Here is a 23,576-nt window from a genome sequence, read left to right as displayed (position 1 = left end):
CATGCTTTTTTATGAACTTCACAAAAAAACATAGACTAAACAGTCTCAATACAGTAAACATAGTATAAAATTAGAAACTTGACATCACAGTTATAATCAGGAATCAAGACTTCAGGGCTATTCTTCTGTAATACATGTTTGGCATATTGGAATTAATTCCTTAATCCTTATAATGTATTTGGTGATTAACGTTTTCTGTAGTGTTGATATTCTCTAAACACATGTGAAGACTTTCAATTATTCATGCTGTATAAACTAATTCAGAGTTAAATATGTGCTCAAATTAAGAAAGAGCTTATTAGCATAACTGAGAGTACAGTAAATTGAATTATTGTAATAAAGAACACGTTTCAATACTTCTATTTTATAAAACTCAATGAATTTTAATCACTATATAAAAATCAAAGACAATATTGTTGTTCAGTAAAACCTACCGACGACATTAACTTGACAAAATCCTTTTCTTGATCCTGTGCTGTTCTCTACAGTAACACAATATTTGCCTGTGTCTTCACGGACTGATTTTAGTACCCCCAAACAAAGAGTTGAAGGAGTTGTCTGGATCTTTATTCTGTCATCTTCTTTCAGAACAGTATCATCCTTCAGCCAAGTAACCTTTGGTGCAGGTTTGCCTGAGTAACGTCCAGTCAAGCTGAAAGCTTCACCAACTCGGACAATAAGCTTGTCTCTAAAGTCAAGGTCAAGTGTGGGAGGAGCTGAAAGACAGTATTAAAATACACAATGCCCAAAAATGTCAGCAATATTAATAGGAAAAAGTACAGAATCAATAAACAGAATTACTGTTTTTGAAAGAAATAAGAAAAAGAAACATACCAAGTTCATCCTTGCACGTGATTGGTTTAGTGCAAAATGATGGTTTGCCTTGCCCCACAATATTGCAAGCACTCACACGAAACTCATAGGTGTCACCCTCTTTCAAGCCTTGTACAGTGAATTTCCTATCAAGCAACTTCTCCTTTGTAACTTTGTGGAATTTGTCTTTTCCAATGAGACGGCTCTCTAGAACATACATGGTGATATCTGAGCCCCCATTATATTTTGGAGGGTTCCAAGTTAGTGTAACAGAGTTCTTGGTAACTGCTTTTACTTCCAGGTCTTCTGGACGGTCAGGAACAGCTGTGAATAAAGTAAAAATAAGGTAGATTAATTTCTCTGTGTATTCAGATTCTTCCTGTGTATTAATGGTAGATCAATTTGTCTGTGTATTCAGATTCTTCCTGTGTATTAATCTCATATGACAGTTATCCAAAACAAAAATATTCTTACTTATTGGATCTCTAATGAGAATCGCTTGTGTTGTTTCTGTGAAAGGACCCATGCCAATTATATTCTCTGCTGCAATGCGGAAAAAGTAGGCTTTCCCTTGAATGAGTCCCTGAATAGTAGCATTCTGTCTTGTAACTGTGTAGGTCACTGGAGTCCAAGCTCTATGGTCAGATTCACGTTTTTCAATTATATAGTTGGTAATAGGAGAACCACCATCATCTTCTGGAGTAAACCATGACAATTTACAAGAGTCATTTGTTAGATTCTCCGTAAGGAGTGGCATTCCAACTGGGCCTGGCACATCTGAAAGCAAAGAAATAAATGGAGTATTGAAGCATACACACTGAATCTTATGAAATTGTACTAGTTCACAAGCACTGAAGCTGCTATTTACCTAGCACATCAACAATAATTGTCTTCTTCCTCTCACCACCTTCATTTTTAGCAAGAAGAGTATATAAACCCTGGTGACTCCTTTTGCAATTCCTGATGACTAAAGAAGAACTAATAGCTGTTTCTTCAACTTTGGCTTCTTCTGGCAAAGCTTGTTCATCCCTGCTCCAACTCACTGTTGGAGGTGGTTTCCCTGAGACATATGCTATGATCCGAATTACTCCTCCAGCATGAACAACAATTCTGTCCCTGACACTTGCATCCAAATTAATATCAGGAGCCACTGAGGGAAGAGGAAAAAAAAAAAAAGTCAATTATTTCTTTATCTTACTTCAAGTTAGAGGTACTAAAAATGTAAATCAATATGATAAATACCAATTCTGTCCTTCATTTCAATAATGTCTGTAACTTCTCCAGGCTCTCCAATGCCAGCAGCATTTACGGCTCTAACTCTAAATTTGTAAAAACAACCTTCTTTCAATCCTGTCACAACGAACTTGGTTCCTCTAATTTCTCTATCTTTTACCTGGAAAAAAACATTGCAACATAAGCAAACAAAAAAATATCACCAATTTCTTTTCTGAGTTTGAAACATATCTTACATTAGATATTATTTCAGATTTACAAGCACACAAAAGTATTAAGCATATATGGATCTAGTCCACACAAAATTAATCAGAAATTTTTAAAGAAATGTATGTCATGGACCTACAAGCTGAAGATTCGTCTTTTTTCTAAGATATTCTAACATAGAGGGTTGTTAGAATTTAGCATTTTAGCAATTACCATAGCCTGATCTCAGAAGAATTACACATATTTTTGGACACATCAACTCTAATAAGGGAGAGCAACCAAAAAAAAAAAAAAAGGAATTCAGTTCTTTTCTTTTCAAAACCCATTATAAAGTCTCTTTACCTGGAAACAGCATAGTACTTAAAATGAACCCATATATTTATGGAGATATAAAAAAAGCCAAGGTGTGTACCAGTTATATTTTCAGTATTGCACTATTGAAAAAAATGAGGAAAATGTAGAAACATAATTGTAAAAGCTTTGGCATTGTCTGATACCAGTGAGGGTTACTTTTCTGACAGTTCTTCTGTGGTTTTTCATCATATATACCTACATATTTTCCCACATCTTTAAACAAAAATTATAAAATTCTCTATCTAGTAATTGCAAAATTAACTTCATACTGAGATCTTATATTTCAAAAAAATGAAGATAATTATGGTGCAAACGTTGAGAAAACAACTTGAATAGCAAAAAATTTAATTTTTTTTTTCCCCGGAGCAATTCATACTGTTAGACACAGAGAGAAGAAGTGCAAATTCTGTAATGGTTTTCCACCTACCCGTTCCCATTCTTCCTTCCCTTCCTCTTTAAATTCCACAATGTAGCCAGTGACTCTAGAACCACCATCCTTTATTGGTGGAGTCCACTCCAAGTCCACAGAAGACTTTGTCCAATCAGTAACTTTTGGTATAGGAGGGCCAGGTGGGGCTGAAAAATATCATCATGCAGCATAACAATGTATTATCCGTTCTTATTTGAATATCTTCAGATTTAGAAAATAATAATCTAAAGTATTTACCAATAGGATCTCTAGCAAGTGCTGGATCAGATGGCATGCTTGGTGGGCCAACACCAGCTGCATTGATAGCTGAAACACGGAACTGATATTCAGAGCCTTCAATAAGGCCTGTAACTTTGTATGAAACCCCCAGTGTCATGGGCTTGATAGGATCTCGGTTGACCCTGGTCCATCTCTTTCCAGTGGTCTCTTTGCGCTCCAACCAGTAACCAGTTATAGGAGAGCCACCATCATGTTCTGGTTCTTCCCAGTTTACTGTCATTGAGTCACGTGTTATACTGCTGACTGTTGGCTTGTCAGGAGGTCCAGGGACAGCTGAGGGAAAAAAATTCACACATGGTTTGTAAAAAAATGTGCTAAAGATACACAGAAACAGCTGGAGTGCAAAAGAGCTATGCACTCACATGGTTGTCATTGCTCTAGGTAGTTAGCTATATGAACAAGATTTCTTTCCTCATTCAGTTTCTCACCCTTATTCAGGTACATATAATTCTGTGAAAAATGAAATGCCTTTCCTCCAAACAACAATTGTCAAAAAATATTTTTTTCTAGCCTTGTTGGATCACTACCTCATTTTAGTGCCCAGTCTAACGCTTGCTGTTCTAAGAACCATTTTCTCTTGCCAGCTTAACATTCCTCCTATGTCTGAGCTATTCTGTCTAATTTATCTTTCAAAACTGAAACTAGGAAATTGATTCTTTCTGGTCTATGAGGTTAATGATGTCTCAAATACAATAGAATAACCTGAATCTTATCAAATAAACACTTATTTGTTTATTTAAGCCTTAAAAATATTGAGATTGTATTTTAATATACAGAAGAAAAACATATTAAGCACTACACATGCTTCTAAGAACTAGGTATTACTGCTGAAACTCTTAAAGCTATTCAGCAAAACTTAGTGAAGAGAGAAAAGGGTAGTGGCATTTAACAGATGCTGTATGCATACCAACATATGGAAACAACTGACACAACTTGGAAGCTTATTCCTACTTACTGAAAAGGTTTCGTGCTGTTTCTGGCTCACTATCCAAAGGTTCTCCAATACCGTATTTGTTTTGTGCCATAATGCGGAACACATATTCATGGCCTTCCATCAGCTTGGGAACAGTGAATATGCATTCTTTAGGTTCATTAGTAACAGTCACCCATGTCTTCCTATTTGCTTCTTTTTTCTCTATAACATAGTTTGTAATCTTAGAACCACCATCATCTAATGGAGGAAGCCATGATATTGTCATTTTATCGGCCAAAATGGATTCAAACTTAATAGGTCCTACTGGAGGTCCAGGACGACCTAAAAGATACATTTTAAGAAAGAAGAATTAATCAAGTATCAAACAAATGCTGTCAATTAATGTAATTGTAAGAGTTCTTGATATGTACCCAGAACATTTAGCCGCATCTCCTTTGAAGCAGTTCCCAGGTTATTTTCAGCTGTTATGGTATATAAGCCTGTATCATTTCTGCGAGACTGTTGGATCAATAAAGTGCAAGTATTTTCATCAACGATCTTGTTCACATGTTGATCATATGCCACTGGTGATTTTTCATCTGGTTTCTTTGGAGGAGCTTTTAGCCATGTTAATGTGGGGAAGGGTACACCCTTTATCTTGGCCACAATTTTAACATCTGTTCCTTCTTCAACTTCCATAAATTCTTTGAGCTCAATAGATGGCGGACCTACAACAAAATGTTGAAAGAGTAGCATACAAAAATACTTCATAATTTTTAAATAGAATTTGTATTTACTAGTATCAGTACTTACATGTCTGGTCTTTGACAACAAGTGGGCCAACAGTGGCTGAAGGTCTGCTAGGACCTGCTATATTTACAGCTTTCACTCGGAATTCATATTCTCCACCTTCCACAAGATCCTCAACAGTAAACTTTGTTTCTTCCACATCACGTCTGTTGCATTGCTTCCAAGACTCTTTCACTTCTCCAGTACGATCCCAGCGGAGACATTCAACATTATAATGTGTAACAGGAGCTCCACCATCATTCTTTGGTGGTTTCCACGTCAGGCTCACTGTGTTCTTGGTTACAAGGCCAATCCTCAGTTTAATAGGTGGATCAGGAGGATCTTCACAACCAAAACAGAAGAGTGAATAAATCCACTATACAGCACCATGGGGTTTTAAAGGATTTGTTTGGTTTTAGTTTTACTTACGGATTGGATCCCTGGCTGTGGTCCGCTGGATGGTTTCAGCAGGAGGCCCAACTCCAAAACGGTTTTCTGCACGTACCCGGAAGAAATATTCTTGGCCATTTATGAGATCAGGTACCACAAAGGAAGTACTGCCACAGTTTGGATTGACTTTAGTCCAGGCCTTCCCATCAATATTTCTTTTCTCTATAACATAGCCTCTGATTCTATCTCCACCATCATCATCTGGCATCTTCCATGAAAGTTTACAGCTTCCTCTTGTGATATCACTTACTTTTAGATCTTTTGGTGGACCAGGGACATCTGTTAAGATGAAAGCACAACAGACACAATTTTACATTAAGCATGTAAAAATATAAGACTAAGTCCTAATATTTGGATACTTCAATATACACAAGCCATACCAAGCACATTGACTCTGACATGCACTGTCTTTTGTCCTGCTTTGTTCTTTGCTGTAATACTGTATCGTCCAGAGTGACTTCTGTTGCAGTCAGGGATGATAATCTCTGAACGTGTATCAGTTGCTTCCACCTGTGTATTATAGGAAGAAAGAAGTTATAGATCAACTTTGAATATTTATGTTTCAAAAATGAAACAATACTGAGGTTAAAAAAATTGCTTGCTTTACCTGAGCTTCTTGAGGTACATTATGACCTCCCTCCTACAAACAAAGAGAAATAATATAGATGTAAAAGGGAATACACTTAAATGTCTAGAAACAGGTGTAGAAAAAAAACCAATAACTTTTACTGACCTTTGCTGCAGTTTTTGCTTTTCCTTCATATTCCCAAAATGTCTTTGGAACAGGACGACCCTTGATAACAGCTGGGATTTTGATTGTTGTGCCAGCACGACAAGAGAGCAAATCCTGTGCTCCAAGATCAAGGAAGATTTCTGGTTCCTCTGCAAAATATTTAAATATATAAATTTTAAGAGCTACTGAAGGTAAAATTCCATCATCACTGAGTTGAAATCCCCCAGAAACATGTGCAATGCATACTCATGTGAGAAAAGTTGGGCTTGCAAAAAGGAAACTGGGAACTATACAAACAGAAAAGCTTGTTGCTGTAAATGCTTCATGAAATAAACAGCATTTCATTAGTATGTGTGTAGCTGCTGATCAGTTTCCTAATGGAGCATTTCCTGACAATGGACATCATGACACTCTCAAGAATGTGCGTCAGTCTTTTGCTACATTCTTGTCTAATAGTTTATTCTGTTTTGACTTTGGCTTGCTTGGCGTCCTTTTTGAATATTCACAGCAGTAAGTGGCACTTAGATACAAATACCTAAATCAGCTCTCAGAACTCTTACCAAGAATATCTTGGACAGGTATCTCTGATGTTGCAGGACTCGGTTCTGATTCTCCAGCAGCATTTACAGCCTTCACCCTAAATCGGTATTTTCTGAGCTCTTTCAAGTTGGGAATAACACATTCACAAGTAGGAAAGAGTTTGTCTCCTTCATTCACCTTCTTCCAGTCAGTACTACCTTCATCTTGCATTTCAACAATATATCCTTTTATAGGACTCCCACCATCCTTTTGAGGAGGCTTCCATGCAAGTGCTACAGATGATTTGGTTTTGTCTTTGACCTCTGGGCAAGATGGGGGACCAGGCACAACTGATAAAACAAGAGCAAGTAAAAATTACCTAAGTGTTAGTGCCTTCCTATGTTTTTCTAGATAGTTTCTAGAAGAATGCAAGTATTTCAATTTTTTTACCTGTTTATAGAGTGCAAATCCTAGAATGTGCACACTAATTAGATATATTACCTATATTAGCAAGGTATACTTAAGACACCAGGCATAAAGATTGCACCGTTTAACAGTAAAGTAAAACAATAATATAAAAACATGATTCTGAACTAAAGTTTATTTGGCAATGCCTACACTGGTGTAATCACAGTATTAGGTACATAAAGAGGTAAAAAATTAAAATTAAAGCTTATTATTTTAAAAATTTTAAAATCAGGAAACTTTGTGTCAATATATTCTCTTAGGTTTAGTGCAAAGACTTTGATCAACGTTAGTAAATTAATACTTCATTATTAATAATTTTCATTCATAAATTAAAAATAAGTAATAGTAGCACATATTTTGTTCTGCTGTGATACAGTCCTCTAGCACAGTCATACAAAAGATATACTTACATATGGGATCTGCTGCCAAAGCTGGATCTGATGGTTCACTGGGAGGGCCAATTCCAGCAAGATTTTCAGCCATAACTCTAAACTGGTATTCAACACCTTCAGCCAAACGAAGCACGTTGTGCTCTAGACCTTTTACTGATGGTTTTGTTACTGGAGCCCTGTTGACACGTGCCCAGTAGACACCTCCCACCTCTCTTTTCTCCAACCAATAGCCAGTTATTGGGCTGCCACCATTGTCCAAAGGAGGCTCCCAAGTCACCAGCATAGATGATCTGGTGCGATCCAAAATTTTTGGCTTTCCAGGAGGTCCAGGAAGACCATAGGGATCCTTAATAACAACTTTTTCTGAGAGGCATTCATCACTTATTCCATATTTGTTCACAGCCCGAACCCTAAATTGGTATTTTTCATTTGTTGCAAGATTCCACACCTGAAAAGGAGGATTTAAATCAATACTTAGCTACTTTGAGAATCAAATTGTTTGAAGTTAAGTAGAAGTTTTCACTTTAAATTCTATTTTGCAATCTGACTGACATACCTATGTTTATGTACTCTACAGTTCTATGTGATGTCCTAAGGTTATTCTTATTTTATGTGCATAGGACTGAACATAAATAAAAATGTCATTATGTTCTTGCAGTTGGCAAAAAAAAAAGAATAATTCTGGAAAATGGAAAGTAAGGGGTCTTCTCTCTAGCTCAGCTGAGGTTAAGTAGCAAAAGTGAACAATTTCTTTTGCTTTGTCACATGAGAGATGACCCAGACATGTGGATGGGAAAAATGCATCCAGGAATTCTGGAGACTAAATGGAGCATGAGCACAGGCACCTATGCAAGTAGCAGTTTCCTTTAAATACATAATATTGTTATTTTTATGCACGTAAAATTATGTAATAAAGATATTTTATAACTTACCCCAAATCTTCTCTCAACAACGCCTTTGGAGACTTCTTCCCACTCAGATTTCTTCTTACTAGCATCACGTTTTTCAACAATGTAATGGGTAATTTCACTACCACCATTATCAAGAGGTGCATCCCATGTCAAATAGCATGATTCTGCTTTAATATCAGAAACAGCAAGATTTCTTGGTGGAGAAGGACGATCTGTATGAAAGTAACAGAGCATGGAACAACATTTAAAAAAGGCAAAAGCATTTTATTAGCTGTCATTTTATTAAAATGCTGCATCCTTACCATACACTTCGACATGCACATTGCGAAATGCAGTGCCAAGACGATTGGTAGCTCTCACAGTGTAGGTGCCTTTATCATCCCTCACTGCTGCAGGCAGGATAAGTTCAGTTTTTGCGTCAGTTCTAGATACTTCTTCCTTGGTTATCTTAAGTGCATCGGATGTTTGGTCAATTAAAACTTCATTCTTGTCCCATTCAATCTTTGGCATTGGCAGGCCTGTTACATCAGCAGGGATGTTAACTGGTTCTCCTGCCTTGACTTTGATAGTATCTCCTCTCACAGCCAAACGCAGTGTAACAGTTGGAGGCACTGAAAAGAATGAAAGCGACAGAGTGAAGATGGAGATGAAACAGAGAAAGTGCCTTGAAGCATTCTAAAGATATTTATATGGATTTCTTTAAAGGTGATATACCTTCATCATCTTGTATTACTACATTGAGGGGCAGTGATGGCTCACTTTCCCCAATCTCATTGACAGCTTTCACACGGAATTCATACATATGAAGTTCATCAAGTTTTTCAACAAGGAGAGACGTTTTTGGACAGAGTCTTGCATTAACTCTTTCATAATCTTTTGAATCATGTCTTCTCTTCTCAACAATATATCCTAAGATGGGACTACCACCATCACTGCGTGGAGGCTTCCAATCGAGTGTAATGGATGACTTTGTCCTCTCTGTGTACATGAACCTCTCAGGTGCTGTTGGAGGACCTATTAATACAGATAAATGACAATAAGAAAATGACAATAAGAAAAAATTAAAACATCAGAGAATTTAAAATCATAAGAATGCAGTAACTCTGGCCTTTTAAAACTGTGGTTTTTGCATGTAAAGAATCCGAGTACGATTATGGCCCTCATTAAATTTCTCATGTATGTGGAGAAAAAAGGTAATAAATACTGTCTCAGTAGGCACCAGTATTTTGCTATGTAAAGAACCACACTAGCTTCAGAGAACTGACTCAGAAAACTGAAGTGCACACTTTCTGTATAGAAGACAAAAATATTGTCTAATAAATCTGACATTTATTTATTTTCTTTTTAAAATCTCTGTAAAATGAGTCATCTTACCTAGTGGATCAACTGCAAGAATGGGTCCTATCTCGACAGGTGGACCAGTACCAAATTTGTTCTTGGCACTAACACGGAATTTATATTCCTGTCCTTCAATTAGACCCGTAATATCACATTTAGATCTATCTGTGTCTACAGCTAGTCTCCATGTATGCATTTTGGCATCCTTCCTTTCAACAATGAAGCCTATGATGTCACTGCCACCATCATCTTCAGGATCAGACCAGTTAAGCAAACACATCTTTCTGTTTGTGACCACTGGTTTTAGGTCAAGGACTGGTCCAGGAACATCTGAAAAACAAAATTAAACAAATAAGGTAAAGCTCATGTTGACCAAAACCAAAGCTTATTTAATTTGAGAAAATATTTTTCTTACCAAATACTTCTACTCTGGTTCCTGCAGATTTTGAACCACTGCTATTGGTAGCAGTAATTACATATCTTCCATGGTCTTTTCTCAATGCATTCTTAATAGTTAACTCTGATTTTGTGCCAACATTTTCAATAACAACTCGCTCTTTGTCTAATTCACCATCCTCTACAGCCCATACAATGGTGGGAGCAGGACGCCCTGTCACAGTAGCAGGAATTTTAATAGTCTGCCCAGCCATGACCTGAACGCCTGCTTTCACAGAAACATCCAGCTCAACAGTGGGAGGCTCTGTGGAAGAAAGACAAACAGCTCATTAGTTGAAGGGAGGGATTCAAACCCACCTCTTAAGCAGCTGGACATTTCTTAAAAATGTACCTTTAGGTTCTGCCACTGTTGCGGGTTCCGTTTCCCCAGGTGGGCCTTCGCCGGCCGCGTTGAGAGCAGTAACACGGAGTTTGTAGTCTGCACCTTCCCTGACCTCTCCTACAGTGAACTGCAGGACCTTGATGGGCTTGGCCGTGCAGCGTGACCACTCATTTACTCCCATCAGTTGTTTGTACACATGGTAACCAGTGATATCCCCACCACCATTATACACAGGAGGCTGCCATTCTAGCTCGATGGAAGTTGCACTTGTGTCAGCAATCCTTGGAATTGGTGGACCAGGTGGCACTATAAATAAATAAACAGACAAATAAATGTACAGCAAAGTTAAAGACTATGAATCCTATCTTGTCAACTGTATGCTAAGTCACTTACTTATTGGGTCCTGTGCAGTTTTTGGATCTGATGGTGGACTAAATTTACCAGGGCCAGCTGCATTTTCGGCACATACTCTAAAGATATAAGTTAAACCTTCCAACAGTCCTTCGGCTTTTACTTCCAGAGAATTCACAAGGTTCCTGTTAACCCGAGCCCAATGAGTACTGTTGATTTCACGTTTTTCAATCCAGTATCCTATGATAGGGCTGCCATTATCTTTTGGTTCATTCCACTTAACCAGCATACTGTTGCTGGTTACATCTACAACATCAGGCTTATTAGGTGCATCTGGTGGAGCTGAAAAACAAAAAGGTGGTTTTGTCATCATTGCTGTTTCTTCAGAGCTTACTCAAAGCTAAGAGAGAACTAAGATATAAGAAATTACTAATTTTAATTAATAGTTTTTCTGCTCTCTTACAACTTTTGATTCCTAGCAGTGATCAGTAAGCAAATTTGCAATGGTCCTCTCTTTTGGTAAGAATACTAGCCTATGAAGCATCACTATTCAGACGTCAAGTGTTTTAAGGGTAAAATTTTATGACAGTGATCATAGTTCTTACGTGTTTACTATTGAAATTAGAATATTTTTGAATATCAACAGTCTAAAATGTGCAATAATTATCACATAGCTCAAGTTTCTTCTGAGAAACAACCACATAGATAAAGCTGAGTATTCTAACAGTCTGTTATAGTTTCACACTTTGTTTTCTGAAAAGGTTGGTTTTCAAAATTAAAACTTACAGAAAGGATCTTTAGCTGTCATTGGTTTTGAAACACATGGTGGTCCTGCTCCAACTCTATTTTCAGCAAATACACGGAACAGATATTCTTTTCCTTCAATTAGTTTTGTTACATGGAATTTGCAATGCCTGAGTGTTGCACTGACAGTGACCCAGCCCACATCAGCTTTTGTATTGTCTTTCTTTTCCAGTACGTAGTTTAGGATTTCACTTCCACCATCATCAAGGGGAGGCTCCCACTTGCAAAGGACAGAATTTTTCCTCAAATCTTCAAATACGAAGTTGACTGGTGGCCCAGGTGTATCTGTTAGTAAACCAAGAAAAATGATGAGTATTCAACATCTGCACTGTTTACCTAATACTCTGAACAACTAGGTGTTTTGAGGACATTTTTTACATACCCAACACATTGACTTCACAAGAGGCTTTTGCAACTCCATGATCATTTTCTACTTTAATTGTAAATGTGCCATGGTCAGCTCTAATGGAGTCACGAACTGATAGTATGGACTCTCCTTCCTTGTGGTTGTCAACACTCATACGTTCTGGCAGTGAAAGCTGGAAAGGTTTCTCTTCTTCAGCTTCACCCTTTTTCTTTCTAGGTGCTGTTACTCTCTTTTTGATATCCTCTGGTCTGACAACTTCATCATTCCTCAGCCAAGTGATAGATGGATAGGGTGACCCTGAAATATGTGCCTCAAGTATGATCTCATCACCTCTCTTCACCTCAAGGCCAGACTGTAGGTTTGCAGCAAGGAAGACTTTTGGAGCCTCTGTAATAACAAAGAATGAGAAATGGAGTGTGGAATCTTCCAGTATGTCTGAGGATGTACGGCAATTAATATAAATGATCTAGTGAGCAATTCGTACCAATAGGATCCACAGCTTTCACAAAAGGAGTAATCCGAGAAGGCTCACTGATGCCAGCAGCATTCTCAGCACGAGCACGGAACTGATACTCCTTTCCTTCCTCAAGGCCTTTCACTGTGTAAGTTAGTAAGGGTACCAGATAGTCATTGCATCTCTCCCACCTCTCCTTGCCCTTAGCAAGCTTTTCTATTATGTAGCCCATAATCTTGCTTCCACCATCAAACAGGGGTGGTTTCCATGTAAGAGTTACTGATTTTGATGTTGGATTATGGATTTCAAGGTCGACAGGCGGATCTGGGGGCTCTGTGAAAGAGTAGATCAAAAGAGGGATCATATGAGAAAAGACAACATGAAGATTTTATATAAAACTCGATTTTTTAGATTATTTAATAGAAAGACAAACTTACGTTTTGGGTCTTCTGCAATGATCGGGTTTCTTAGTTCAAGATAATCACCCCCTCCAATCTTATTGACAGCTTTAACACGGAAGTAATATTCACAGTTCGGGATAAGATCTTTGACTTGCCATGAAAGCTTATTTTCACCAGACATGACTGGGATGTATGTTTTACGACCTGCTTCCCTGCGTTCCAGAACATAATGCAAAATAGGAGTACCACCATCAAAGTCTGGGGGCTCCCAGGATACTTTGCAAGAATTCTTGGTTATTTCGCTTGCCTTAATGTCCTTACACTGTCCAGGTGGACCTGTTTTAAGTAAAAACGAAAAAATTAGTTAACTAAATAGATGTGAAAGTGTATTCTTATAAATATGAAATTATATTTCACTGCTTAGCTTTGCAGAAAGTAAAGACCACAAATGCGGACTACACAGCATCTACATGAAATTATGTTCCCAAAGGAGAAAAATAGTCAGAATTCTCAAAATAGTTTTATATTTATATGCCAACTATTCAAAATAATTGGGCTTTGAGCAGACACTGAATAGTTAGAGCAACTTGAGGTAAAGTGTTTTTTTCATAGGACTTCATTATATTGATGCCTGTATGGCAATCTACATGTGTCTGAGTTGAAGTGATTTGCCCGCCTGGCAAATCCTTAGAAAAAGCATCTTTCTAGTCCTTTCTTCTATCAGCTGCAGGGCCCAGGTGAAGATAAGTATATTTCTCACAATGGAAGAATTTTATATTTACCTATGACTTTGACATTGACTGAACCAGTTGTTGATGCCAGCTTGTTCTCCAGTGTGATAGTATAAACACCAGCATCAGCATAAACACTGTCTATCACTTCGAGCAGTGCAGAGGTGTAGTCACTCTTCATTGTTGTTCTGTCACCGGCTTTCAACTCTTTGCCATCTTTGTGCCATGTTATAGTTGGGGATGGAACAGCTCTGAAGGGTATAGGGATACTTAGTTTCTGTCCTTTAACAACAATGATGTCACGAGTTTGCAGATCAATGGTTGGATTACCTGTAAAAATAAGTTTAATGTTATTAGAAAGTTGCCAAACACCATTATATTTTTTTTTACTTATGCAGATCTGAAAAAAAAAAACAAAACAAAAAAGAAAGAGTAATCTATTCTTACAGTCTGGGTCCTTGGCAACAACTTTTTCCGAGATGTCTGATGGCTCACTAGCTCCAACAGCATTGACAGCTCTGACTCTCAGCACATATTCTTTGTCTGGAACAACACCCTCGTCCACTTTACATTTTAGATCTTTAATTGGACGAGAATTGATTCGCATCCATTTTTCTGTTCCTGCTTCACACATCTCAACATTGTACCCAATAATAGGACTTCCACCGTTCTTCTCAGGAGGTTTCCAAGCAATGCAAATGTGCTTTCTGCCTGCATCTGTGACATGTAAATCCTGAGGAGGTGATGGAGGGCCTGCAGAAATGGAAAAGTATTGTGTGATTTTCCTCCCAGAGCAGTACACTGCTTCTAAAATTCATACACTGTGTTATTCTACTTACTTGTTGGATCTTCAATATGGACGAGGTCAGTTGGTTCACTGGGATGACCACATCCAGCTTCATTTTCTGCACGAACCTGGAATTGTACATCTGTACCTTCAATGACATCTGTCACTCTGAAATTGCAATCTGGACCAGCTGTCTTCCCAGCTTTTACCCAGCGAGTAGCTAGCTTTTCTTTCTTTTCAATAACATATCTGAAGAGATTGGGGAAAATACCATGAGGCACTTGAAATAGGAACACTTCAGACTTCTTGCTCAAGAAAATAGATTAGAAGAGACTACAATAGTTTAGACAGTGGAAAAGTAAAGAGAATCATGGATAATAAGGTCAGTGAACTTTTCTTCACGTTAGCCACTCAGTCCTCGTAGGTCTCAACACCTAATAGGGCTGACATCCCTGACAAACTCAGGTCTGAAATTCAATTCTTGAACTTTGTTCTGTGTTTTAGAACTGTGTTCTCAGACTGTAGAGAGCTGCAGAGGCAAAATAACCTCCAAGCTATACTTGTATCTTTGCTAGTTTGGATCTCAGTGGTCAGGCAACTGAGAATATTTGTAGATACTATTACTCGGCTGGCAAAATTCTGCTTAAGACAGGCTATGGTAAAGTAACGTAATGCAAATTCAGTGACTTCTGTTTCTTCAGGCAGATTTCTGTAGTTGTCTTTTGGTTTAAGATGTGCTTTCTGTGATTGGGAAGGAGTAAAACAGTCTGTTTGAAAAGTGTTATAAAGAAGATGAACAGAAAAGAGGTAAGTCTTCATTTTAGCTGAGAGTACACAGTTTGAATGACAAACTAAGGCAGAAGGAAAATACAACTGTATTCCTTGCTTGATGATTTTAAGTGGTGACTATTCTGCAGGACCTGGAGAATATGGACTCATTATTTTATATTTTTTATGCAGTTCCTTAATATATGCTGTTTTGAGGATGCTGACACACATTCACTGTTCATGCACATTAGGTATTTTATTTGCATCATTTCTACATTTTAAAATCAAGCCCTTCATTGCTTTGACCACATGGCTTCTCTTACATCCATCCACATTTTTTTCATATAAAATGTGCCAATTTAAAATTTAAATATTTGGAGAGAAACATCTTCATTTGTTAAAAGATGTTCATCTACAGGAGCCTACACAAACTTATAATGATCTTACCTTTGAATTGGTCTGCCACCGTCATTCTTAGGTGGTTCCCATTTCAAGTCAACATGGCCTTTTTTCACTTCAACTATTGTAAGGGCATATGGAGGCCCAGGGGTTGCTAAAGTCAAAAAATAAAAAAAAAAAGCCACACATTAGAAGACTAAATTCATGACATGTGAGCTACTGATCACTCAGCAAGCAAATCAAGACTTACTGAAAGTATCTTTAGCAAGCACTGAATCTTCAATTTCACAGTAGTCACTCTGTCCAACGGCATTTTCAGCAGCCACACGGAACACATACAGTGAGCCCTCAGTCAGTGGGCTCACTGTGTACTTGGTATCTTTCACCGTGGTGTCAACTGTCTGCCAACCTTTCCGCCTTACATCTCTTTTTTCAACAATGTAGTTGGTAATTGGAGAACCCCCATCTTTTTCTGGTACTGTCCATTTAAGATCTGCTGTATTTTTAGTAATGTTAATAACTTCAAGCCATCTGGGTGGTGAAGGAGGATCTGCAAAATAAGGAAAAAAAGAGGTAAACCAGGATGTTGCAATTCCCATGGAAGATCCTGGAAGTCAGGGAATACACCAAAACTATTAAGACTTTGTATTTCCTGAACTGACGCAGGGCAGATTTTAGTATTTCATAAGCCTTCCAAGAGTTCATTTAGCACCTACAGAGACGGGGCAGACATGGGGCTTTTTAAAAGTCAGAGAGAGTGTATTTGCAGTAGCAGCACATCGTGAAATAGTACTCACAGAGCCTCTCCTTGCACAGCACAGGGTCACTGGGTTCACTGGGCTCACTCTCGCCAGCCTTGTTCACAGCTCTTACACGGAACGAATATTCTTGTTTCTCCATAAGATCTTTGAGGAAGTGCTCAGTTGTGGGAACTCCTTCAGCCACTCTCACCCATTCATCCGTTCCAGTCTTCAACAGCTCAATGACGTAAGATTCAATTTTTGCCCCTCCATCATGTTCTGGCTTTGTCCAGTTCAGGGTAAGGAATGTCTTGCCAATATCTTTCACAGTTGGCTTTCCAGGAGGCCATGGTGGATCTAGACAAGAATTCAGTGTTAATTGTGCCATTGAAAACAACTTTTTGTTGTTGCTGCTAAATTAGACCATTAAGAAGTGTGTTTATTGTACCGATTGGATCTTTCACTAAGATTGGCTCTGTTTCCCTGCTTGGTTTTCCAGGTCCTGCGAGATTCTCTGCCAAGACACGGAACTTATATTTCTTCTTATTTGTAAGACCTTTAACTCTGGAAATAAAAATTAAGTTTGATTAATTGATTAATCAAGGCATTAATTAATTTCTAAAACATTATTCTCTCCTTTCTTCATACTACAGATTACTCAAAAAATCCAAATTACTGCTAATGATGTCAACACACTGTCAGCACTAAAATGGTGCACCATGACAGAAATGAATGTTTTGAGAAACAGCCAGTATTTTTCTAAGTTCCACGGTTTTTAGTTAATAAGAGTATTGAGAGAAAAAAACCTAAAGATTTTGGTAAATTGATACTTGAGATGACCATGTGTGCCATTTTAGAATATCTTATGAATAAGCACAGAAATTATTAAGCATAATATTTGAAAGAAAAAGAAAGATGAATAATTCTTCTGTAAAGATACCTCTCACTAAAACTAATTTAAAAAGTAAGACACCAGGGGAAGTTGAATCAAAACTTATGGAAACTAGGAAAAAATAAGAACAATGTAAAACTTATTTCAAAAGCTACTGTTCCATTTTTATGTCTCTGTGACTTATTACACACTAAACTGATTATAGTCTTACTTGAATGTTGTATCTTTCACTGGCATTTTGTTGCATTTTATCCATTTATCCTGCTCGGGATCGTATCTTTCAACCCAGTAGCCAGTTATGGGGCTGCCACCATCTTCATCTGGTTCATTCCATGTTAAAGTGACTGAATCTTTAGTGACCTCTGTAGGCTTGAGACCTGTAGGAGGGCCTGGTGGATCTGTGTAAATTAATTTAAAAACAAAGAAAAAACCAAAAGCCATCAGACAGGGTTTTTTTCCCCTTCCTGTTAAAATACTGTAATAATTTATCATTAATTTAATTAACTAACCAAATGAATACTTGGCAATGATGGGGCTACACTGTGCTGGCTCCCCAACACCATACATGTTTTCAGCACTGACTCGAAACACATATTCTTTATGAGGAGTTAAATTGGTAGCTCTGAAATTTGTATCTTTAATAGTTGATGACAACTTGTCCCATATTTCACTGTCTGTAGCTCTTTTCTCAAGCACGTAGTTGGTAATTTTAGAGCCTCCATCATCTCGTGGAGGATTCCAGGTTAGAAGGCAGGATTCATTTGTGATTTCTGATACATCAAATGCAGCTGGTGGACCAGGTTTATCTGTAGAGGACAAGATGTGAATGTTAATCTTCCATTTGCATACCTTGGTACATTACCAATGATTTATATAAATAACATAAAGTACATGCATACCAAGAACATTAACTTCAACTACAGCAGTAGCACGTCCACTGGAATTTACAGCTTCTATAATGTAGGTTCCACTGTCACTCCTCTTGCTGTCTGTAATAGTCACTGTAGAATGGTCAGGCTGGCTCTCAATAGTGATTCTGTTGTCAGGTCTCAAAATTTTGTCAGCCTTGGTCCAAGTAACCTGGGGCTCAGGCTTTCCAGTCACTTTAGCCGGCAGCTCAATTTTAGTCCCAGCTTTCACAGTAAGCCCAGCAAGAAGTTTCACGTCTAAGAAAATTTCTGGAGCCTCTGATTTAGGAGAGAATGAAAATGTTGTTAGAGAAACAGTATTTCAGAGACTGGTAAAAATAAAGTAGCTATGGCAATTTAGCCTTTAATTTTTTTATTACCTTTTGCATCAATGGCCTGAATATCATCAGTTGGTTTACTTGGCCTACTGGCTCCCATTCTGTTCAAAGCCTTAACCCGATAAGCATACCACTCTCCTTCCTTGAGCTTTGTTACTTCCATTCTTTAAAAAAAAAAAATTAAATATTTAGAGTGGTGAGGATGACACAATTAGTTAAGAGAGTATATCTACTGTGTTGATTTACTTACTTTGTTTCAATAACAGGCTCCCCACATATCTCCCACTTGTCTGTGCCACGTTGGGATTTTTCTACCAGATAACCCTTAATGCGTGCACCACCGTCATATTTGGGAGGCTCCCATGTTAGGAAGATTCCTTTTGATGTTGGATTTCTCCATTTAACATTTTCTGGTGGGTCAGGCACCGCTATTAAAAATTAAAAACATACGGGGTCTTAGAAACCAGTCTAAGGAAGATATATTATTTTTATATCTTATTTTGAAGAAAATCAGCAAAATTTCAAATATGCTTACTTGCTGGTATTGACATATTTACAGGTTCATCAATATATGCAGGTTCTCCAGGGCCACATTTATTGCATGCAGAAACTCTAAATAAATATTCTTTCCCTTGGACGAGGTCAGGTACAGTGAACTCTTGGTCAACAATATGATCCATAACCTAAAGAGAAGAAAGGTTCCAACATGTTTTTTAAACTTATTTCCAAAGAGTGATCACAAAAATAAGACACAAAACTCAGTAGCACATGTGAAAATAATATAGCAATAGAAATTTAAATGAGAAAGAATGAACTTACTTTGCTCCACGTTTTCCGGCTTACTTCACGTTTTTCAATTATATAGCCAGTAACTGGACTTCCACCATCATCTTCTGGAGGTTCCCATGCGAGCTGCACTGTACTCTTGAGTACTTCTAAAACATTGAGTTCTCTTGGTGCACTTGGACAAGCTAGAAGTCACAGAAATTGCATTATTTTCTAATTGGTGTTTGATAGATGATCTCTATGTAATATATCCACCAGAAGACTTAGTATGGTTAGTCATTCCTCTTTAAACAGCAAAGTTACATATTGAAATCAATAAAAGAGATTTTTTGAGGTAGGATTTCTAGTTTTTAGTTATATTTTAATATACATGGTTGGATGTTGTGAGATTACACATTATTAACCTAACTAGGTTTTAGCATGACAATTTGGAATATTATTGCTAAAACATACACAGGTACACTTACCAATGACATTAACATTGATTTCTCCTGATACAGATGACACAGGGTTTTCCAATGTTAAGTAATAAATTCCCTTGTCTGGGCGTTCACTTGGAGTAATTACAAGTTCTGCAAAGGAGGCAGTGGTCTTCATTTTCACACGATCACCCTCTTCTAAGACTTGGTCACCAAAAGACCATGTGGCAGTTGGCACAGGGTACCCAGTGATGGGAACACGGATCTTGATTGGCTCTGGTACAATCACTTCCAGCCCATCCTTAAATGCACTTAGGTCCATTGTAGGTTCAACTGGAAAAAATGGAAAGTGGATTCAATAAATTATTTAGAGATGTTATGAACATGGCCAGTGATAACTGTTGAGAGACTGATTCTGACTATCTCAGCCTGTAGGTCTAGCTTGCTGTATCTTTGCCTGTCTAGACCTAGCTTTGTCTTATGACTCCCTACCTCTCCTGGTTAAATATTTTGGTTTTTTCAAAAATATATGAGATGGTAAGGGAAATTAGTATCACCAAGTATGAAATCAAATTTACCTTAAGATCCCTTAAAAAATGCATTCTTTAAATAGTTTAAGGGATCTTCACTGCCTTTCTTTCCTTCTGTTACCTCTCACTTTCCACAAAGGTAGGTCAGGAGACAAAAGGTCATGCCTTGCTCCTCAGGAAACTTAACAGGTCTCTATCTCATTACAAATAAATTATCTGCAGAATTCCTAACGGAGGAGAAATGTCTAAACTGTGTGAGTTATCTGTTGAAAAATATACATCTTACCCACAAGATGCACTTTAATTGTGTGCCTTATCTGATTAATTGTTTTTAAGAAGTAGCATGTGGCTTACCAAATGTATCATCGGCAGTTAGTGGCCCAATAGCCTCTGCTGGGTCAGACACACCAGCTGCATTTTCTGCTGAGACTCTGTAGTAATAACTGGATCCTTGTTTCAATCCAGTTACCTGAAATGCACAAACAGTCGTTCACTACCTCATATTAAAGATGATCTACACATTTCACCTATTGATGAAGAGAATATTGTACCTTAAAAGTAAGAGCAGGTACTAGTTTTGGGTTACAACGAATCCACTTGTCTGTTCCTTCCTCTTGCCTTTCAATAATATAGCCCAAGATTGGACTTCCTCCATCTTCAAGAGGGGGTTCCCATGTGAGTTGAACTGATGACTTAGTTTGATCTGAATGCTCAAGGTTAATGGGAGGACTTGGTCTCTCTGAAAAGAAATTGAGACAAATTGATTTGTGGAACTGATAAAGGAGCACGGTTCTGCAAATTACCAATTTATATCTTACAGTACGGTTTTTAAAGCCTTTGCACAGCTTTTTCTAAACAGATTTTTTTAATTGCATCACACACATTCATCAGTTGACCTTTCCTGCACACATAGCATCCAAAATGCTCCTGTCTTATAATGCAATCATAATTACACATACTTTGCATACTCACCAATCGGGTCCATGATTTTTACTGCACGTGTAGCAGGACTTGGTTTGCCAACTCCAACCATGTTTTGAGCTCTTACTCTGAAGAAATATTCTTCATTTTCCACAACATCAGTCAGGACAGCTGACAGCTCATCAGCTCCTGTGGTCATAGTTGGCTCCCATCTGATGGTAGCTCTGTTACGCAGTTCAATAACGTAGCCGGTAATCGGGGATCCTCCATCATCCTCAGGTGGTTCCCAGCTAAGTGTGGCTCCAAATCTGTTCACATCACTAACTTCTACGTTTTGAGGAGGACCAGGGACATCTGCATTTTATTTTAGGAGGAAAAAGGAAAAAGAAGGCATGTAGGTTTTTCCTATTCTTAGAATGTGTATTGCTTTTTTTACGCAGTCATCAAACACTGAGTAAGTTCTGCTCACCAAATTTGCTCTTAGCTTCCACAGGTGTGTCTGTTTCCACTGGCTCACCAGTGCCCACTCTGTTGCGTGCACTAACACGGAAGAGGTACTCAACTCCTCCTTTCTGAAGCCCAGTGACAGTGTATTCACAATTTTCAGCACGATCTGTGACCACAATCCAGGTCTTACGCTTGACATCACGTCTCTCAACGACGTAGCCTATGATTTTACTTCCACCATCACTTTCTGGTTCTTGCCACGCGAGACCAACTTCACCATCATAAGTTTCAGTGACTTCCAAGTTTCTAACTGGACCTGGAACATCTGTTAAAGATATGACCATACTTCAGGGCATTGCATCTATTGTCTTCCCTCTGGCTAGAGAAGAAGAATCTGACGGGAGACCTCAATATAGTCTACAGTTTTCCCATGAGGGGAAGCAGAGGGGTCCCTCTCAATAAGGGATTTTTACTCTGTGAAATAATGGTTAACAAGGTTTTAATAATATGAGCGCTTACCAATGACCTCTACATTGATGAATGCTTCTGCCTGGCCGTGTTTGTTTCGAAGCACAACCTTGTACCTTCCCTTATCTGATTTCTTTGCTTCATAAATTTTGAAGGTAGTACAGTCAGGTGTTGTATCTACAGTTGTTGTGGGCAGACTTTCCCCTGCTTTCCACCATTCAGCTTCTGCTCTTGGGTAGGCATCATATGGGACAGTCATAGTTAAAGGTTTCCCAACATCAACCACAAGGTTTTGATCACCAGTCTTGATTTTAGGTGCAGCTATGAAAGATGAATATGGAAAGTCAGAACTTGTATTTATATATATATATGTATGTATAAATTTGATATATTTCTGCAGTCAGCAAAGAAGCTAACACAGAAAAGTAAAAGGAGTTGCTGTGTACACTCTGAGGAAATTCTTCATTTACTCATTGGACAGCTCCAGATAAAGAAATACAGGCTGGTTGGTATGTACTGTGTCCTCCTATAAAACCAGGAAAGAAGGAGTTGCTTTTTGAGAACTAATTTAATTATTCTGTAAAATAGACAAATTAGGAATTATATATCTGAATTAAATGAGTAGGCCAAATACTTTTCTTTTTTTTAAGTGACTTAATTAAAAGCTTAAAGCTCCTTTAAGCTTATATCTTGCTCTTTGGTATGTGCACATTGAAAAGGGATGTGTTTTCCTCAAGAGCATGGTATAACAAAAAGTGTTTGTTGTTTAAATTCATATTCAACAGACTTGTTAAACAAACTTCAAATAGTTTAACACTTTTCTCAGGCTGATTGTATATTCATTTTAGTTCAACTCTTTGAAAGAGCAAAAATGAATTTAGATAAAGTAAATTCACTAATCTTAGATTTTATAAAAGAAGCACAATACAAGCAACTTACCAGCTAATTCAAGCTTAGCTCTAGCTTCCTTGTCTTTGGCGATAAATCTGTATTCCCCTTGGTCACGGGGCTTTATGTCACAGACCTGCAGTCTGTGGACCTTCCCTTCACTCATCATCTGATGTTTGTCACCTTGGATGATAATCATGTTGTTTCTCAGCCACTTGACCTCCACACCATCTTTGTTCAATTCAGCCATGAAGATGACATCTGCACCAGGAGCTTCATAAATATCTTGTGGTGGTCGAATAATCTCAACAGGGATTTCTGAAATAAATGTTAATTTATTAGATGTTATTTATTTATTGTTTCTACTATTATTAAATAATGTAGAAATAAATCTCATCCATTTTTATACATACCTTCAACAAAAAGTCTTGCCCTAGATCTCCTGTCATCCACTCCACAGGAATATTCACACTCATCATCTAGTCTGCAGTCTTTTATGATTAATCTGTGCAGATTTCCATCCTTTTCAAACTGGTATCTTTATAGGGGAGAAAAATAAGCAGTGTTTTA

The 23,576-nt window shown here is 37.8% G+C and overlaps 1 protein-coding gene across 1 annotated transcript in view; it reads right to left on the bottom strand.

Annotated features, from left to right (window-relative positions):
- Positions 1-23,576, bottom strand: part of TTN (titin) — a 238,200-nt gene that overhangs the window by 62,468 nt on the left and 152,156 nt on the right. The window contains 49 exon segments of the mRNA XM_042779450.1: positions 435-716; positions 835-1,137; positions 1,288-1,590; positions 1,682-1,963; positions 2,056-2,206; positions 3,035-3,183; positions 3,275-3,589; positions 4,272-4,571; positions 4,661-4,957; positions 5,043-5,360; positions 5,448-5,747; positions 5,849-5,978; positions 6,076-6,108; positions 6,202-6,350; positions 6,762-7,070; positions 7,599-8,028; positions 8,513-8,703; positions 8,794-9,102; positions 9,206-9,505; positions 9,866-10,159; positions 10,245-10,529; positions 10,617-10,913; positions 11,001-11,300; positions 11,745-12,047; positions 12,145-12,516; positions 12,614-12,916; positions 13,021-13,320; positions 13,767-14,045; positions 14,163-14,468; positions 14,555-14,751; positions 15,718-15,823; positions 15,920-16,219; positions 16,467-16,766; positions 16,858-16,973; positions 17,513-17,699; positions 17,811-18,107; positions 18,201-18,488; positions 18,590-18,711; positions 18,798-18,975; positions 19,083-19,230; positions 19,367-19,518; positions 19,801-20,085; positions 20,637-20,751; positions 20,834-21,021; positions 21,255-21,557; positions 21,673-21,975; positions 22,170-22,439; positions 23,058-23,324; positions 23,420-23,544. Of these exon segments, the coding sequence (XP_042635384.1) occupies positions 435-716; positions 835-1,137; positions 1,288-1,590; positions 1,682-1,963; positions 2,056-2,206; positions 3,035-3,183; positions 3,275-3,589; positions 4,272-4,571; positions 4,661-4,957; positions 5,043-5,360; positions 5,448-5,747; positions 5,849-5,978; positions 6,076-6,108; positions 6,202-6,350; positions 6,762-7,070; positions 7,599-8,028; positions 8,513-8,703; positions 8,794-9,102; positions 9,206-9,505; positions 9,866-10,159; positions 10,245-10,529; positions 10,617-10,913; positions 11,001-11,300; positions 11,745-12,047; positions 12,145-12,516; positions 12,614-12,916; positions 13,021-13,320; positions 13,767-14,045; positions 14,163-14,468; positions 14,555-14,751; positions 15,718-15,823; positions 15,920-16,219; positions 16,467-16,766; positions 16,858-16,973; positions 17,513-17,699; positions 17,811-18,107; positions 18,201-18,488; positions 18,590-18,711; positions 18,798-18,975; positions 19,083-19,230; positions 19,367-19,518; positions 19,801-20,085; positions 20,637-20,751; positions 20,834-21,021; positions 21,255-21,557; positions 21,673-21,975; positions 22,170-22,439; positions 23,058-23,324; positions 23,420-23,544 (12,137 nt within the window).

This window comes from Catharus ustulatus, chromosome 7, assembly GCF_009819885.2.
Source record: "Catharus ustulatus isolate bCatUst1 chromosome 7, bCatUst1.pri.v2, whole genome shotgun sequence".
Lineage (NCBI taxonomy): Eukaryota > Metazoa > Chordata > Aves > Passeriformes > Turdidae > Catharus > Catharus ustulatus.
This window is presented reverse-complemented; position numbering and strand designations above follow the sequence as displayed.